The sequence below is a fragment of the Chamaea fasciata genome, unplaced genomic scaffold, assembly GCF_029207755.1.
Source record: "Chamaea fasciata isolate MVZ Bird 193981 ecotype frontalis unplaced genomic scaffold, bChaFas1.0.hap1 SCAF_5, whole genome shotgun sequence".
Lineage (NCBI taxonomy): Eukaryota > Metazoa > Chordata > Aves > Passeriformes > Sylviidae > Chamaea > Chamaea fasciata.
In genome coordinates, this window is record NW_027094090.1 from 33289662 (window position 1) to 33306690 (window position 17029).

The 17029-nt window shown below is 44.1% G+C and overlaps 1 protein-coding gene and 1 long non-coding RNA gene across 3 annotated transcripts in view; one reads left to right on the top strand and one right to left on the bottom strand.

The window, feature by feature from the left end:
* The window catches only part of RASSF3 (Ras association domain family member 3), a 94671-nt gene that overhangs the window by 29162 nt on the left and 48480 nt on the right, over positions 1–17029 (top strand). The window contains exon 1 of one of the 2 annotated variants that reach the window (XM_066183186.1): positions 11966–12230. The exons of the other annotated variant lie outside the window; for it this stretch is intronic. Within the exon in view, the coding sequence (XP_066039283.1) occupies positions 12102–12230 (129 nt within the window). The 5' untranslated portion in view covers positions 11966–12101. Of the gene's footprint in view, positions 1–11965; positions 12231–17029 lie in introns of those variants that run through there. 2 annotated transcript variants of the gene reach the window in all.
* On the bottom strand, positions 5884–6740 carry LOC136289412 (uncharacterized). Its single transcript, XR_010720796.1, has 2 exons — positions 6474–6740; positions 5884–6132 (listed from the first exon to the last, which is right to left on the bottom strand). It is a non-coding gene; the product is annotated as an uncharacterized lncRNA (long non-coding RNA).

Here is a 17029-nt window from a genome sequence, read left to right on the forward strand (position 1 = left end):
ATGCTCAAGCAGATGTTAAGGCCACACCAAGGACCACTGAGTGCAGTGTGGGTTGTGGCAGGAGATTGCTTCCAGGACAAAGATGTGAAATTCTTAGGTTACAGTGTTGGCTTACAGTGTTGGTGTGTGTCTCTGTTTGAAATCCCCACACCTCTGCCACAAAAATATTTTTTAAAGTTTTGTAGACTTTTTGTAAGTTAATTTAAAAGCAGGTCTTTGAAACAAAGACTTTTAAGAAAAACTTTCAGATCCAAAGAAAATGAAAGCAGATAACCCTAGTGCATACAGCAAAGAGCATGGGCTTTTTAGCATTGTTCTGCTGCTATCATAAGGGATGTTTCTGGCATGTTTTTAGATCTGCATGTGAGACTGCAAGTTCACTTACCACTTACTGACTTTGAAGTACAACCCATCTTTCAATTATCTGGCTACTCTGCTAATGTGGTCACATGTCAGAGGAGGGGAGGGGCACCCACAGTGTTAAGTTACCTGCACATATGGACATACATCTGTACATCTGTTGAGCCACAGGAATATAACCTCCCTTTGGCAATGCGTTGCTGCGGTTTGCTCTCCAGGTCTGGCACTCCAGACAATGCGTGCAGGCACGAAGATGTGGTGCTGCCCCGTGATTATGTGGGGGTCTGGCACTGCTCCTGTGGGACAAGAGGTAGAGGGTGAATAATGGAAACAGCCTATGGCTGGTGAGAATAAGCACTGACCAGCAGAAGTCAAGGTGTGTGGAACAAAGACTATCCTTTTGAAAAACAAAAGTCATGCACTGTTCATGCTAGATACAGTCTTTTCACAGTTGGCGTTGGTGGCATTGCTTTTGTAATGGCAGCTACCCAGACAGATCTGGGATCCAGTTGGTAAATGGCATAAAAGGAAGTGCTTGTTGACATCTTACCTTGGTATTGCTGTGGTACTCCCCCCCAGTACCCAGCTTGTTTTACTCTTGGAAAGCTCTGTTTTGCCTGGAGGGATGGCTCAGCTGATGAGGCAGCTGTTCTGCTGTGGCAGATTTCAGCCTGGTGCTATTAAGGAAAAAAAATAAAAATTGTTTCCAGTTTATCCTAACCATCTAAGCCCTAAATTGAGGTGGTTCAGCAGCTGCCTCAGGAACAGCTGAGCTGCCTGTGCAGAAGGAACAGAAACTTCTCAGAGAGAGGCAGCTCAGATTGATAGTTAAGGGCAGGAGCAACTACTTGTGTCATACTTGTGTCGTACTTCTGTCTCTAGGTGAACAGGTTGCATGGCACATCTCAATATAGCAAAGGAAGTAGGAGTTGTGGGAGATGTCTTTGTGAGCCTGTAACAGAGCATTTCGATGTCAGTGACAGTAAAGAGAACATGATGAAACATGTTGTTCAAATGTTGTAGGAAAAAAGCTATATTTAGCTGCTCTAAAAATTGCTAAGCATCAGACATGAGAGAAATGGCTGTGGCAACCTATGTTCCTCCAGTTTCACCTGTTGCAGTGTTTCCTAGATAGAAATATCTATAAAATAAGTAACGTAGCAGTTAAAGCTTTCCCAGAAGAGGCGTAAACAAACTGAACTCACTTGCCGAAACAGCTATTGCTGAACCATGAATTGACCTTGAGCAGTGTCGATTCACTGTAATGCAAACCATCTGCATGCTGAAACAATTAAAGCCTTCACATCTCCTAGGAGTTTCCTTCCTCCGATTATAACTTTTGTGCTGTGGTAGAAGCACAGAGGTAAACAGCTAGTTAGAGTGGCCCTCTGTGTCTGTGTAATTTTATGGTGCAGCACATACAAAACCATTTTCATTTGAAGTGCCAGCCAGCTTTCAAGTAGAAAATATAGCATATGCTTGGTACCAAATGCTGAAGTCATAGCTTGTAAGACAGCCTGAGTTAGACACATCAGCTTTGCTCCTCTGCCTCCCTTCCCCCAGTTTCTTCTTCAGATGTACCAAGTTTTCATGAAGCGCAGGTCATGATGGAGAGGCAGCGCTTAAATACAGACTGCTCCTGTATAAAGCCCCTCTGCAAATGCTCAACTGAAACCTCTGCCTTCTGTAAGAGCAGTACCTAAGTGCGCTGAGTCTGGGCTGTGGCTGAAGAGAAAGACTTGGATAACAATTACACATGATTTAATTAAAAAATTATTCATTTTACAACTACTTTAGTTTCCAGAAGTTCCGAGTTTACACTCTTTAAAGCCATGAAAAATCAATCTACCGCCATGGCATCAGAGTTTGGATGTTACTGTGGTGGGAAAATACCAGAGATGTTGCTTCTGTAGGATTGCTGTACAATTTGTTGTGTCCCACGACCGATAAAGTTTCATATTCAAATCTCTGCACTATAAAACCTTTTTTTAACACATTCTTTCACCATTTATGTCCATCCAGATGACAACAGCACTAAAACCTCAGATAGATTCTCCCTCTTCAGATGACAGGAAAGACTAACCATGCAAGCTCAGTAAAATAAGAAAATAAATTTATTTTGTAGGAATAGTTTGTGGTTTTTTTCCTGGAAAAAAGTTTTAGACATTCGTTTTTAGAAAATATTCATTTAGATTAACATTCTAGACAATGTAAACATAAGCCATTAAACATAAGTCTGTAAAATTAAAGTAATTAAATATTTTGCTTTTGAATTTAAGTCTGAAAAATAATGAGTAGATGCAGTATGGTTTCTGAGCCAGCCATGACTATTTGTCTCTGTGGCCAAAGGCTTCCATCCTAGGGAGTGACCTCTGGCATCTGGCCAGGTCCCATAAAGTACCTCAGCTCCACATTTCTCAGAGCAGGCTGTGTCCTCCACGCCTGTATGTGTGGACTCCGGATATGGCATGCATGTTTTATCAGTTCAAAGTGCCTGGAAAACGTGAAGGGGGGGCTGAGTGGGTGGCACTAGCTGGGAAAGTGCAAGAGGATGGTGAAAGGTAGAAAAAGACTGGGGAGCTCCACACTGCCATGATGATGTGATTTCTGGTGCTGACTACCCTTGAAAGAACCTTCGGGGTTTATTTTGAAGGGAATATATTGATTTGTTATAAAAGAGGGCCCACAAATGAACTAACATATGAAATAAGATTTTCAGAACACCAGTCCCTGGGGCTGAGCTGGGAAGGGGAATTATTTGGCAGTGTTGGTTCAAGTCCTCTGAATTCTAGGTCATGTACATGTTATGTATAAAAGCCTACCTCTAACAAATAGACAAAAATATATCAATTGCTAGATTTATAGTTTCCTTTGTGACCTGAGTGCTGACCCATGTCCGACCTCTGCTGCAGGCCAGAGAAGTAATGAGGGTCTTGGTCATGCCCTGCATGAAGGGTTTGCAGGAATATGTTAAGCTTGAGGCAGTCAGTCATGAAAGAGGCATTTTCCACCTTACAAGTACATGCCTTTGAGACCCAAATATATCTTTTGTGTTTATTTTTTATAATGTCATGGCGGTTTTTTTAATGAAACAGACGAAAATACGTAATGTCACCTTCCCTGCATCAGCCCAGGGCTCAGGCTCTGACCTTCTCATCTACTGCAGGACCAGATGTGGCAGCCTGTGGAGGCATAAATGGCTTCTTTCCCTCAGGGTGAGAATGGTAGTCCTGCATTTAAGTGCATATGTTGGGTTTTTTTCCCTCTGGTCACCTCTTTTTTTCCCCCAAAGTTCTGTCTGATTGATAAAATGTAGGCAGAGGAGAGCAAGAGCTGTACTGAGCTAGGACGCCTCTGGCAAGGCTACAGCCCTGTGTGATCTGCAGCTCTGCTGGACTTCTCATTGATGTAAAGCGTCCACTCCCTCCCTTTCTTTTCCCTCCATATGTTAAATCTCCTAAACTGAGGATTTGCAATGCTGTGTGCACATCATTCCATAATTTTGAAAGAAAAATAGAAGCACCATATTTTCCTTTTTCTGTTTTCTCTTTTCTTGTTCTCTAGTATCTTCTCAGCCTTGATACACATGCTTTCCTTAGCTGCCTTTTCACATAGATTACTTTTTTCATTATTTTCATTTCTAATTTTTCAGTATGTTTTTTGTCTAAATCTTCTTTCAAAATTAGAAGCGTACATCTCAGCTTTCCCGAACATGTGGGTTTTTTCCACCCAGAAATCTTTGTGGACATTTGGTTTGAAATTTTATGGAATTCTGGTGAGGAAAACTTATTCCTATTCTAAAATATTACCTTTTAAATTTGGGGTTTACTTTGCTGACTTGCCTATGTCTCACTTCCAGCTTTTTCCACTTCCTGCTCTCCTGTCTCTTCTTCAAACTGTCTTACCTTTTTCTCCCCCTGCAGCAGTGCTCTCTCAATGAGGGAGGAAGAGCATGATAGCAAAGATAGGAATCAGAAAAGTCTTGGGCCAGTAAACGGAACACAGACCAAATATGAAAGGAGTTAGTGAGATTTAGCTAAGAGAAAGCTTGATTCAGGGCAGAATTTTTAAAGGTGGTCGCATCCTGCTGAAAATGTGAAAAATGTTGATCTTGCGCAGCGCTGCGGAAGTAGAGAGACCAAAACCCGATTACCTCGCATTAGCAGCTGGCAGCTCCTCCCATTGCCCGCTGGGCTTTCGAGCTGGGGAGGGAGCGGGCAGGCAGAGCAGGCGAGCGGGGCTGCCCTGTGCAGCTCCCAGCATTTCAGAGGACTGGGCTGGCTCCACAAGGCACACATTGCACTTCAAGGCGATTTTTTTCAGATTTTTCCAGCTAAGGGTGGACTGGATGGATTAGGCAGGCATTTCAGCAAACAGGTTGCCAGATCTGTTGTCCTGTCAACAGCACTGTTTATCTGGGATGGTTGTCTTCACAGACTGCCGTTGAGATGATTTACTAGAAAGTCCTAAACTTATGTGGGTAGTTTTCTAGGGAGTTTCCATGATCTACTGCAGTCAGACTTATTAAATAGAGCTAAATGTCATCTCATACACAGTATGACAAGACAATTTCAAGTTCTTTTTCTAGGAAATGACAATTGAGATGTGATTCCCAGACCAGAAGGCCCCTTCCCCCACCAATCCACCAGTTTGAGGACAGATGCTGGGAATCAGATTGCAGCTACAGCGCATTAGGGCTCACATTTTCGTGGTATCCACAAAGCATGCTGAGCTTCCACAGTTGTGGTTTCTATACTTAAAACAGAAGGTCCTAGTTAATTTTACTGCCCCGAGTATTTTTATACACTGTTAGCAATTAGGAACTGAATTAAAAGTAGGAGAATGTCTGGTTTTTGTACACTTTGTTATAGAATATTTCCTTAAGATTATATTCTCTTGTGTAGTAGTTCTACTGCTTACCCTGGCAAGGTGTGGGTGCTTGCAGAGAATTGGATGACTGCACTCCCAGGCCTCTGAGCTTCCCTTATGCCAACCTTTGCTTATACTTATGTCTGACTATTCACATCAATGGGACAGTGTGAGTAAGGATGTTTATTTACCTGTTTATTGAGTTGGAGTTTCTGGGCCACATCTGGGTCCTGACAGACTTTATATGACATTGTTGGGGCTGGCTACAGCATAAGCTAAGAAGGCTATTGCTGCAGGGAATGGATTGCCAGATGGAACATGGCTCTCATCTTTGAATTCTTACTAGTACTGACATATTCCTGATCCAACCTTGGAAATGAGAGTGAAGGGCAGGGAAATTCTCACTTCAGTACATTTGCACAGCTCTCTGAAGCCCTCTGATTAAACATATGTCAGACATATGAAATATTTTTTCATTATTTGTATTATAAAATCTACCTTTTTGGATCTTTGACAAGAAAGTACCTGTTTAATAATGCAGTCTATTACCAACAGGAGAGGAAAAAAGGAAAATTGCTAACAAACCTGTCTGTTTTGGAGAGCACTTCTGCCTAACTGGGATGCAAAAAAAAATGGTAGGAAAATGCACACCAGTACAGTAAAGGACTGCTTTATCAGCTTTATCAAGATCCTTTCAAAGGCAATGGGAGTCTTTCAGTTGGTCCCAGCGGGTTTTTGGGCAGGGCCAGGACGTGGGAAGGTGAGTGCTGATGCCACATGATGAGGCCAGGCTCCATGTCAGTGTCTTTGAACTGCAGAAATACTCCCTTGGAGAAGGCTGTACTTGTAGTCTTATCCTGGCCAACCTTGAGTCATCTTGCTAAGCGGAACTGATGACATTATCTGTTTGAGATAGAAGAGGACAGAATATTCTGGAAAGCTGTCAGACTCTAACACAAGGATGTTGGTAATTCCAAAACTGTCAGAAAGGTACAATTTTATCTTTTTAGCTTTAGGTAGCAACAGGATAAAGAATCTTCGAAACAATGTGCTATTTGAAATTATGAGTAGCTGTATTGACTTCAGTCAAACTGTGCATTTAGGTGGGTGGCCACATGTTTGCAGCATCACAGGAAAGGAGACAAGCAGAATCTTCTTGTTCCATCCACTTTCTCTCTCCCTTCAAAATAATATAGGTCTGACTGCTCTGAGCACAACCCTTGGGAAGGGAAAGGTGAACTTACTCTGATTTCTGTTATCTTCTGACCAGTCCAAATATGGTAGATGAAGAACAGAGATCTGATGAGCAACAATGTGCAAATATGTAAGAAAGTGATCACACGGGTTATTTTTAATTTCCAGTTACCTTTTCTTCTTGAGGATTTTGGAAGAAAAGTTGCATCAAAGGGGCTTAAGGTTTGGGCAAAATCAAGAATTTTAAGAGCCAGAAAAGGATTCCTGATAATGCTGTCTAAGGTTGTGACTGCCATAACAAATACCTGTCCCCATAGCATTTCTTTGCCAGGAGATTGGGAGAGGCTGTTTACCTGGCTCCTGTTTGTTTTCAGTCTGCACTTATATGCCTGTGTGGCTGGAATGACCTTGTTTGAATTAACAAGTTGCCGGGGTATGAATCAAAGGATAATTGTCACTGCTGCCAGTGGTACTAAACAGACCTGAGCTATTAATTCAAGACAAATGGGAGAAATGAGTAAACAGAAAGTTTACTGGTATAATGAAACTACAGGCCTGAGTGGATGTTCTATGTTGGTTGTACTTCAACTTTATTGCTTTCCTTTGATCATTTGAAATTACTACTGTTTTCAGCTGGAATGTAGAAAAAACTAAGCCCACACAATTAATTATTTATTCAGATTTTAAAGGGACAGTCTTACAAACTTTCTTCCTCTGCAACTTGTTTTTAGGACATGTTTTTGTTATATGGGCATAATTTAAATAACTAGCACAACGGAATAATCATATTTCCCAGTTAAATGTCTTTTACAAAGAAGTCAAATCCAGTGTGCTATTTGGTAGGAACCCCTTTAGATTTCAATCCTAAGCATATCTTAAGATTTAATATGTCCCATAGGGACTAATCATCAATAAACTATTGGGGTTGGGAACAGGGTTTGCAAAGACATATGAAGGCAGAAAATGAGAAGGGGGGGAGAGAGAGAGACTCACAGCACTCCAGAAATGACCAAAAGGGTTCCTGAAACAGCCAGGGGCTAGGGACATCTGGCAAATTCATAGCAGCTAGAATGAAATACTGCTAGGGTCATTAATGAGACTCTTCCTGCAAAGCACTGGTGAAACTGGAAGGATACTAAAGCAGATTTAGAGGGCGTAAGAAAGTTTAACCCCTGTGATGATGTTCCTTCCCACAGCCCGTGTCCTGCTTCCCTTCACTGGTCCCACCCCACGGGAGGCTGCTGTAGGGCCACCACAGGTCCTGCTTGCCAGAGCATGCAAGCACCCTCGCAGGATGTCATCCAGGGGAGACTGAAAAGGGGAAGTAGAAAAGGAGGAATTCTTCTCTCCACATTACTTTTTAAATTATAATAGAAAAATGTAATCTTAAATGCTACAGGACCCTGCCCATGCCCTAGCTTGCTTTTTTTCCTCCTGCTCCTTTGACCCAATGCCTTTTGATGTAGTCTGGCAAAAGCCTGGAGAGAAGACCAAGGCTTGTGTGCTAAAGTGAGTGTCTCAGTCTGAGCCTCAAAGCAGAATTACTGGCCAAGTGAACGTTTTGAGGCTTTCCTATTTCAATGAGTCCTCCCAGTTTCTCCATCAGAGGGCTGAGGGGATGTTTTAGAAACATGTAAACATCATGCAGTTGGTAATGGAGTTAATGTAAACTCTATAGGATGTTTTATCAGTTGTCCCTTTGTTTAGTCTGGGAAGCAGAAGAATGGGAAGAACAAAAAAAGTCCTCAAATATCCAAGAAGTTTCTCTAAAAAAACAGTGATGAACTGTTCTACCTCTGTTTCTTCTGTTCAGAAATAAATGGGCAAGGTTAAGGATTCAAAATGAGATGTTAATAAAAACTTTCTAACTCAGTAAAAAACACTGGAAGGGATGGCCTACAGTGGAGATGCTACAGCATCATACTGCGTTTTAAGAATGGTTTAGCTACAGGACTTTTAGGGATGGGGTAAAGTACTTGGTTCTTCTTCACAGCAGGAGATGAATTGACTGAACTAACAATCTGTGTAATCCTGTTCAACCATACTTTCCTGTGGTATTGTGATCACTTCAATAAAGTGATATTTTGATGCAAATAAAGCAATGAAGCTGCAGGACCTTGTAAAGCAATCCACCTCTATGCAATTTGATGTCTGATTCTAAGGGTTATTTCAGTTATGCTAGTTCAAAGCCCTAATTCTTGCCTGATTCGTAAAACTATTCACACCTGTTTTGCCATTTAGGAAGTCAGCTTTCACTTCTCTGGAAGCTGTGCTTGATATTTCATTTCTCTCAGCTGACTCTCCAAAAGCACAAAGTGACTTAAAACTGATTTTTTTTTCCTAGAAAGGAGCAGTGATTTAAATTAATATTTTCCCCCTACACAACAAATTATTGTATGTCACACAGCTTATCTTTGTCTGTGATTGCTTTATATTCATATTTTATTAATGAGATTCTTGCTTTGAAATAGAGTACCTATTACCATTTTAGGTAGTGTTACTTGAGTCACCACTTTTAACTGGCTACAGTTTAAAAATGCTGTGAAATTCTATCTATGTCATCAAGCTTTAATATAAAAAAAAGTTCATTCTCCTTTCCTTCACAGGTGCATTTGTAGCACTACTTGCTACTTGAACTTAATGACTCATCTAAAAAAAAAATCTCCCTCTTCTCTTCTTGCTAACTGCCTGTGTGATCCTATGATAACTGATTGACAGCTTAATTTCTAACGGGATTGAATTATTTCTCAGAAGGACTGATTGAGAGCCTTGTAATGCTCTGTGCTTCAGATCTCACTCCTGTGCCATATCCCTTGGCTTTTCTTTTTTTTTTTTTAACCTAATCATTCTTCCATATTTCTCCTTAAGAACAAGAATGCTTTCAGAAAGCTTATTACTACTTTTATCTTGAGATGTGGCTATTTTTGTTTTCGCTATGAAGTGCTGTTTGGGTTTTCTTTGTTGACTATTTAAGAGGCCTGTCAGAATAAACCAAAAGTACTGCAAGTGTTGTAGTGTAGAGGTTTCAGTGCAGCACCCAACTAGAGCCTTGGATGAATCTTCCCTAAGGTGAGATTAAAAAGTTAATTTGAGAACGTGGAAGAGTACTTGGAAGGGGATAGGGACCTTAAAAATATGGGTAGGGAGTACCCAGGGAACAGTGAAATCCACAGAGGTACCAATTAATCTTTAAGTATCAGCCTTGAAAAACGGTTTTGGGTATGTTATTTGCAAGCACCAAACAAACCAACACTGAAAGGCATCACATCTGTTTGTACCTTTATGTGAATTGTTTGGTTCAGTGCAACGCCTGAAAAAAATTAAAGTGAAAAATCTCTGGTCAAAATTAGTAGGCTTAAAAACTGAGCTATAGTGGAGGAGTGAACTCATATTGGGAGATATATCACAGGAAACTTAGACATGTTTTCTTCATCATTCGTTGTTGCAGGAAGAGAAAATGATACTGGGAATCAGGTGTTATCAGTATAAATGATGCTTTGCAGATGAGGTGAATGCCATGCCTTGCTGCCAGGGAATATACAAACTTGAGCATGGGACTTGCAACCGATCTTGCGCTGATGAATTTGAGCTCTGTTGCAGTACCTTATTGTCTGGATGATCCTCTTTGCCAGCTTAATGTTCCACCCACACTCTATCAGGTTTGAGACTGCAGCCAAGCAAACAAGCTATACACAGTGCCTCTTGTTGCTGGGGAGTCCATCAAGTGTGCCAGCAGATGATATATAAAAATACCTTTGTAGTTTGAAAACATAAATGCCATTTTTAATGACACCTGAGCCACTTAAAATCCTTCACCTTAACTGAAATCATGGACAGGGCTGTTTTTTCCAAAAAAATTTGTAAACTGGAGTTTCTGGGTCTTGGACAGGTTCAGAGGCATGCACAGCAGATCTCTGGTGTGACTTCCTTTTGGCATGGGGCTGGGCTCAGCAAGCCAGGTAACACAAAGCTTGTTTGTCTACAGCAAGCATTTTAATACATTTTAGTCGCATTCAAGTAACCTGGCATTCAACTTAAAGTTATCTGGCATACCATAGGCTTTACAGAGCCAACAAGTAGACTCAAGAGCTGACACATCTGCATCTACGCTGTTAGACTCAATTATTTGTTTTTAAAAGCTATGCAACCTTCTAATCTGCCAGATGCCAAACTCCATACGAAAATCTGGAAGAATCAGAGCTGATGGGAAAGTAAGGATTTAACACTTCCCAAGCTGACTGACCGGTTTTAGTTTTCAGTGTGAGTTGTTTGGCCAGTTTTGAGGTGACTTTATCAATATGTAAGGCATACCCAGTCCAGGAAGAGCACCTACTGACAGAAACAGACCCAGTCGCTGCTTGGGATAGGAACAGCCACACACAGCAGATGAGGAGCGGGTGAGGGACCAGCGAAATGGGGATCAGGAAGAGGGAAAGGAGATGTTAGTTAATGGTGTGTGTTAGTTAATGGTGTCCCAGTTACATCTGTATCTGAGTACTGAGACCACGGGAACTGATGTGTAAACGTGTAACTTCATATATGTTTAATCTGAGGCTGTGCTGTTGCTGAAAGGTATCGCCTTTCTGATCCCCATGTCTCGGGGGTTTGCTCCAGCAGCAAGTGACTGATGTGACTCACTTCCCCCCATGGGACCGCCGCTGTGGCACAGGGGACAGCAGGAACACCGGGCTAAGGGCGTGCAGGAAAGGCAAATCTCCTGTTACGGGCAGCTGCACCGCTTTAGGAAGCCGTACCTTAAACCCAGTATCCTGTCGGTGACAGTGACCAGCCTTAGATAAATCAAGGGAAGACATGAGGCTCTGAGGCAGGTAATTACGGAGCGATCTGGCCTTCAGGCATTGCCCGTCATTTCCCCCAGCAGTGATGAGTCTGTTTCCCGTGTGTCTTATCAGAATTTTTGTGCTTTAAATATATTTTCCAGTTGCAGATCTGGATATTCTTGCTATCTGCACACATATCTAATCCCTGGTGAGTCTTCGCAAGCCTCCCTCCGCGCTACGTCCTGGGGCGATGGATTCCATTGACTTAATGGTCCGTGTGCTGGCGATGGTGCGCGGGGCGGCCCCGGCCGGGCACCGCCGCGGTTGCGGAACTGGAGGCTGTGACCGCTCAGCGCGGTTGCGAAGCCGGAATCCATGGATGGCTGGAAGAACTGTTAGGGAAAAGCCCTCCCCATTATTTTGCCGTCGGTCATTCTTTTTAATGACTGTTCTTACAGTGCACAGAAGAGTTGAAATTGGGCAATTATTAGGGAAAAGTTTGGGAACTACTTACTTCAGCGAGGCCTCCCTCAGCTGCCTCGTTGCTGGCAATGAGCATGGAGGTGCGGAGGTACCGGCAGAGACTGGCAGGAGCTAGGACGCGGCCGGGCCGGGCCGGGCGCGCGTTCGGGGCAAGGGGCCGGGAAGGAGCCGCCCCCAGCCCTCACCTGCTGCCCGGGCGGGCGGGGGCGGCGCTGCCCGGGAACTCGCGCGGCAGGAAGGGAGCGGAGCGAGGGCGGGAGCACGGCCGCCAGAGCCGCGGCTCCTCCTCCTCCTCCTGCGCCCCGGACCCCGCGGGCTGGGCGAGGAGCGGCAGCGGCGGGGCTCCATGCGGCGGCCGGGACGGTGCTCTCCGCCGCCCGGCCCCAGCACCACCAGCAGCCCCCGCCGCCGCCGATGACCTGGACCAGCAGCATGAGCAGCGGGTACAGCAGCCTGGAGGAGGAAGAGTCCGAGGAGTTCTTCTTCACCGCGCGTACCTCCTTCTTCAGGAGGCCGCCGGGCAAGAGCCGCGCCGCCCTACAAGTAAGTGCCGGGCCCGGGCAAGAGGGGCGGCTGCCGCCGGGTCGGGCCGGTTCCCTCCGGCTTGGCCTCCACGTGTCCGCCGCCCCCTCCCCCACGGGGAAGGACCCGCGGAGCCGCCCGGGCGCCGGGACGGAGCAGCGAGGAGGCGGCCCGGGAAGGGCTTCCCTCGGCTGGCTTCCAGCGGGGCTCCCGTGCGGCCGGGGGTGACTGCAGGGCTCCCGCCGGCGTGCCCCTCTCGGCAGCCGGGCCGAGGGACCCTCCGTGCCCGGCGGGCAGGGATGTGACCTGAAGTCGCTTGTTTGTGCGGTGAGCGACCGCGCTGTCGGCCCCGCTGCCGCCTCTACGGGGGACGGCGGGGTCTGTCTCCTCGCTCTTTCGGAGCTCATTCCGAGGTGAATGACAGCCTCTTCAGCTGGTTTGTTGGCAGGGAAAGGCCCTCTGAAGTGCTTAAGTGGCGTGGTTTAAGCATTCAGGCTCAGGCAAGTGGGGCTTTGAGGTGAAGAACTGATTAAATACAGAGCAAAAACTCCGAACCAACCCCTTGTGCGGGCAGCGTTGAAATTCAGTGGAGGACCTGTCCGACCCAGAGCAGTCATTAAACCATACAGGGTAAACGTCGCACTTTTTTAGCTAAGCAGTCTATCCCCCGCATTTCTCTCTCACCAAAGCACAGGATGTCATTGTAGAGATGGCTGGTGTCTTTGGAAACTATAAGCTAGCGAGCCTGTTTTGTTTATGCTACTTCATCTGCTCCCACCAGCATCGGTGCCTTGTTTCTGTTCAGTGCCTGTTTCTTTCTACACACTCTTCGTAGTTTTCCCCACTGGATTTCAGTGCTAGTATTACTGTTGCTGTGGGGGCCTGGTTATAAACTTGCTTTTGAAAGCCTGGATATGTCAGCTGACCTCTGGTCCACCTGTGGCAGTAGTCAAAAAACATAATTTGTTGCCCATAGCCTTTCCTGTAGGCTTTGTTGTGCTGCAGAAAGCCAATCTTAGTTTCTGTTTCTCTGAGGTTATGTTCCATTTGTGATTTGTTTAAAACTGAAACCCTCTAGCTGCCCCTCAGGAAACTCCTGCTCTCCTTTGAGGAAGTGCAAGAGCTCTCTTGAGCTTTAATTTCCTTTGCAAAGTCTGGCACGGAGCCTGGGCACACCTTTTTCCTACACCTGAGCTCGGGCCACTTGGAGCAAATAGGTTGGGACCGGCTGTGTACCAGGTTATGGCTGCTTCTCCAGGGTCCTCCTCTTGACACCTCTTCGCAGCGTTTGTTTTTGTCTCATCCGTTGTAAGTTTCAGCCTCTCACTAACCTCAGGTGTTCTGGAAGCTGCTGAGTGCTGTGGAGTGTCCTTGAACTTCATCTGGTAACCAATTTGGCCAGCACTGGCTGCCACCTGGGCCTTAGAGAGGAGCATCCTGGTGTGACAGTATTCTGTGAATAGATACCTAACTGTTGTCTGCCTCTGTGTAGCTACTGTATCATGACATGTCAGAGGGCTCGTGTCTTAGTTCAGATCCTCAAAACATACACATCTTTCTAATGCTGTTGTATGAGTTGTGTTGCTAAATATTAGCTGTGTAAGTAGTAAATCGTGCAGATGTGTAAATTGTTATGTGGGGTGTTAACATTTCCAAGCAAGAAGGACTGGGAAAAAAAAACACCAAACAACCCCAATGACTAAAATTTTATATTCTACTCTAGTAATGCTTCCCAAAAGAATACTGCAGTGAGGTGTTGCAGGGTATATATTTAAGTGTGAATTTACTTGGCTGGAACAGATTCATCTGTGTTGCTGACTCTGCAGCATCTGAAATAGTCAGCTAGTATTTCTACTCAGAAAGTTACTACCAGTTGCTCTCAATTGATGATTTACAGAGAAAAGAAAAAAAAAACCTTCAAACAATGCTGAATGTAGATTTCAACAGTCATGTGGCCAGTAAGAGTGAGTTTCCCCTTCCAGCAATAACAGTCATAATAAGCCTCTTTGTAGGGATGAGGATGTTACTTTTGGTTTGTATTTGAGGTTTAGTTAAAAATGCATACTATGTCCCCTTGAGCAAAGAGAAAAGAGGGGAGCTGATAGTTATTGTTTCTATGTCTTTCTCAACTACACAAATACAAAGTTTTGCAGTGTGGGTTTCTCTTGCAGAAGACTTTAGGTGCTGGCAGTTAACATTTCTCTTTCTTAGCTCCCTCTGCCCCCTTTCTTGCAGGAAAGAAATGGTTTAGAGCATTTGGTTTGCAGCTGTGCCTGCAGAAAAACGCAGTACTGGTGTTTAGCCTTGTTTTGTATAGATTTCCAAAGAAAAGAAAAAGAAAATTTGCTACCTTAAGTAGTGAATTTTTGTCTTCATTTAATTGGGCAAGGATGAGCTTAAATACATCACATTCTGCAACTGAGACAGGATTAATGAATTGACTGCAGTTCTGATGGAAAATTTTGTGATAGTAGCTTTGGTCTTTGCTTAGGATGCCTAATCTCTAGAGTAGTTGAAGATTTAAACAACTCTTCCTCTCTCTATACCACTTCTAAAAGAAAATTGTAGCATAAAGCCATAGCAGCATATAATAGGCCATATAGTGTTTTAGGGTTCAGTAGTTGCCCCAAAGTTATTTCTTAAGCAAGAAATACTTCAGTCTGAGGGCAGTGTGAATAAAAATACAGGTTGCTTTTTGCCGTCTTATTGCTCCTGAAAGTTTAGCTTTATTTAAGGATTTTTAACACCTGTGTCTCTTGTAAAATTTGAGTGTCAGAGACTAGATGCAGCTCAGTGTGGCCCTGTTTCATGTTTGCAATGAGTCATTTAATAAATAAAAAAAGCAGAACTGTAAATATTTTTGTCCTGCCAGTCTGACTACTCATGTGAGGTAAAGTTATCCATGTGCATAGGCATGTGCAAGATCAGACTGGGGCTTCTGTATGATCAAGCCTTTGGAAATTGTCCATTCCCTGTAGAGAAAATACCTAAATAAGATGTTTGGCAAACTTTTCAAAACTGACCCCTTTCGCTCCCTATTTCCTCCCACCCACCCCCATCCTTCAGGAAAATTGAAAACAGTCATGCCTGCTGCTGCAAGCCCCACCATATGCTGGAGGGATGAGCATCTTCCTGTGTATGTTTTCTGCACTTTCCTTCCACATGCCAGTTCCCTGAATTATCCCATTCTGAGCAGGGTCAGTGTAAATCCTTGCAATGCTTTTCCTTTCTCAGGGGTCTCAATGGACACTGGCCTTTCAAGCGTCGTAGGTGGTTAGTTCCAAGCCATGCTCAGCTCATGTGGTCTGTCAGGATGGCTGCAAAAGCCTGAGGACATGCCTGTACTTGGTTCTGCCTGCTCTGTGTTTGAGGGCCCCTTCCCCTGTAACTGTAAAGGTTTGAGACATGAGAAGAGGCTGTAGTCAAGCTTTCTCTCTGCCCTTATGTGTGAGGAATCTGTGAGACAGGACATCACTGTGCTTTGGGAAGCCTTGCTTTGGAAGCTGGCAGTGCCATGAAGCTCATGGATCCCAGCTAGAAGAGGGCCAGTCCTTCAGCTTCTGTTCAGCATCAGAAATGTGAATAGTTTGCACACAGGATGTGAGAGAATTCTGGTTGATGTCTCATTCAACATGGCTTGGATGTAGGAAGTTTGACACTCAGGAGCTGCTCTGTTCTTTGGGGAAAAAAAAGAAAACCAACCCCAAATGCTGCTGTGTGCTCTGTTTTTCTACGATTTCATACAGGGCTCTGTAAAAGTATTTGCAAGAAAAATGCAGTCTCTTCTGTTGGCAGTTTGCAAAAATGCACGTGTTCCTTCTGCACCCAAGTGTCCTCATTGCCTCACTGTCAACACTGGTCCTTCCCTGTCTGAGGTCTGCTTTCTCCCTCTCTCTTCCCCTTACTGGTCTTGGTCTTCATGACTTCCAGGCCTGCTAGGTTCCTTCCCCTGCACCCTCACCCAGTCCCCCTGCCATGACATTGGCTTTGTGTCTGTCTTTTCTGCGTGTCACTGGGATTTGCAGCTGTGGTAATGGTGATGGGAAAGGAAATTAATAAAAAAGCTGGAAATGGAAAGCAGATAGATAAGAGCAGAGGGGGTGTAAACGGGAAAGGCAAAAGGCAGAGGGTGACAGTTTCATCCCTAGCTAGTCCTGGCGAGGTAATCAGCAATCTCTCATTCACTGTTGGAGAAGGAGCTTTGAAGGGAAATGTATAGCAGTTTTTATGAGTGAGCTGATGAAAATAGGAAGAAGTAGGACAAACTTCTGGGTGCAGACATCTTTTTTTAGGTTTCTTCCACATGAATTTGCACAGTAGGTTGAGGCACGTAATTGAGAGGAAGAGAGACTATAAAAAAAGGCATTTGATTTGGGAAGAAAACAGTTTCTTGTAGTTAAATGCAATTTGTAGCTGCTCAAGCCTAGTTAGGACCTCTTTGTGTTACCAGTGTCCGTTATTAATGTTTCACGTTGTTTGGCCATTACGACTCTTCCTGGGTTTCCTTTTAGTAGCATTCCCTAGGGAAAATGGCTCTCCTGACTACCAGAAAAAATGAGGTTTCTAATTATAGGCTTGCTTTGGAGCCAAAAACTTTAGGTTTGTGTTTGACATGTAGTCGTGAAACTTTTTTTAAAAAAGGCAACTAAAAATATCCAGTAATGTTTTGTTCTTTTTTTTTTTAATCCATTTGGCAGTCAGTGAATATTATGGGATAAACATTGTCGCAACTGAAATACTTGAAAGTTAAGAGCTGAAGGAGTGAGTAGGGTAGAGATGGTGTCTATTTTAAGCCCACATCACTGTGACAGTAAACTCGT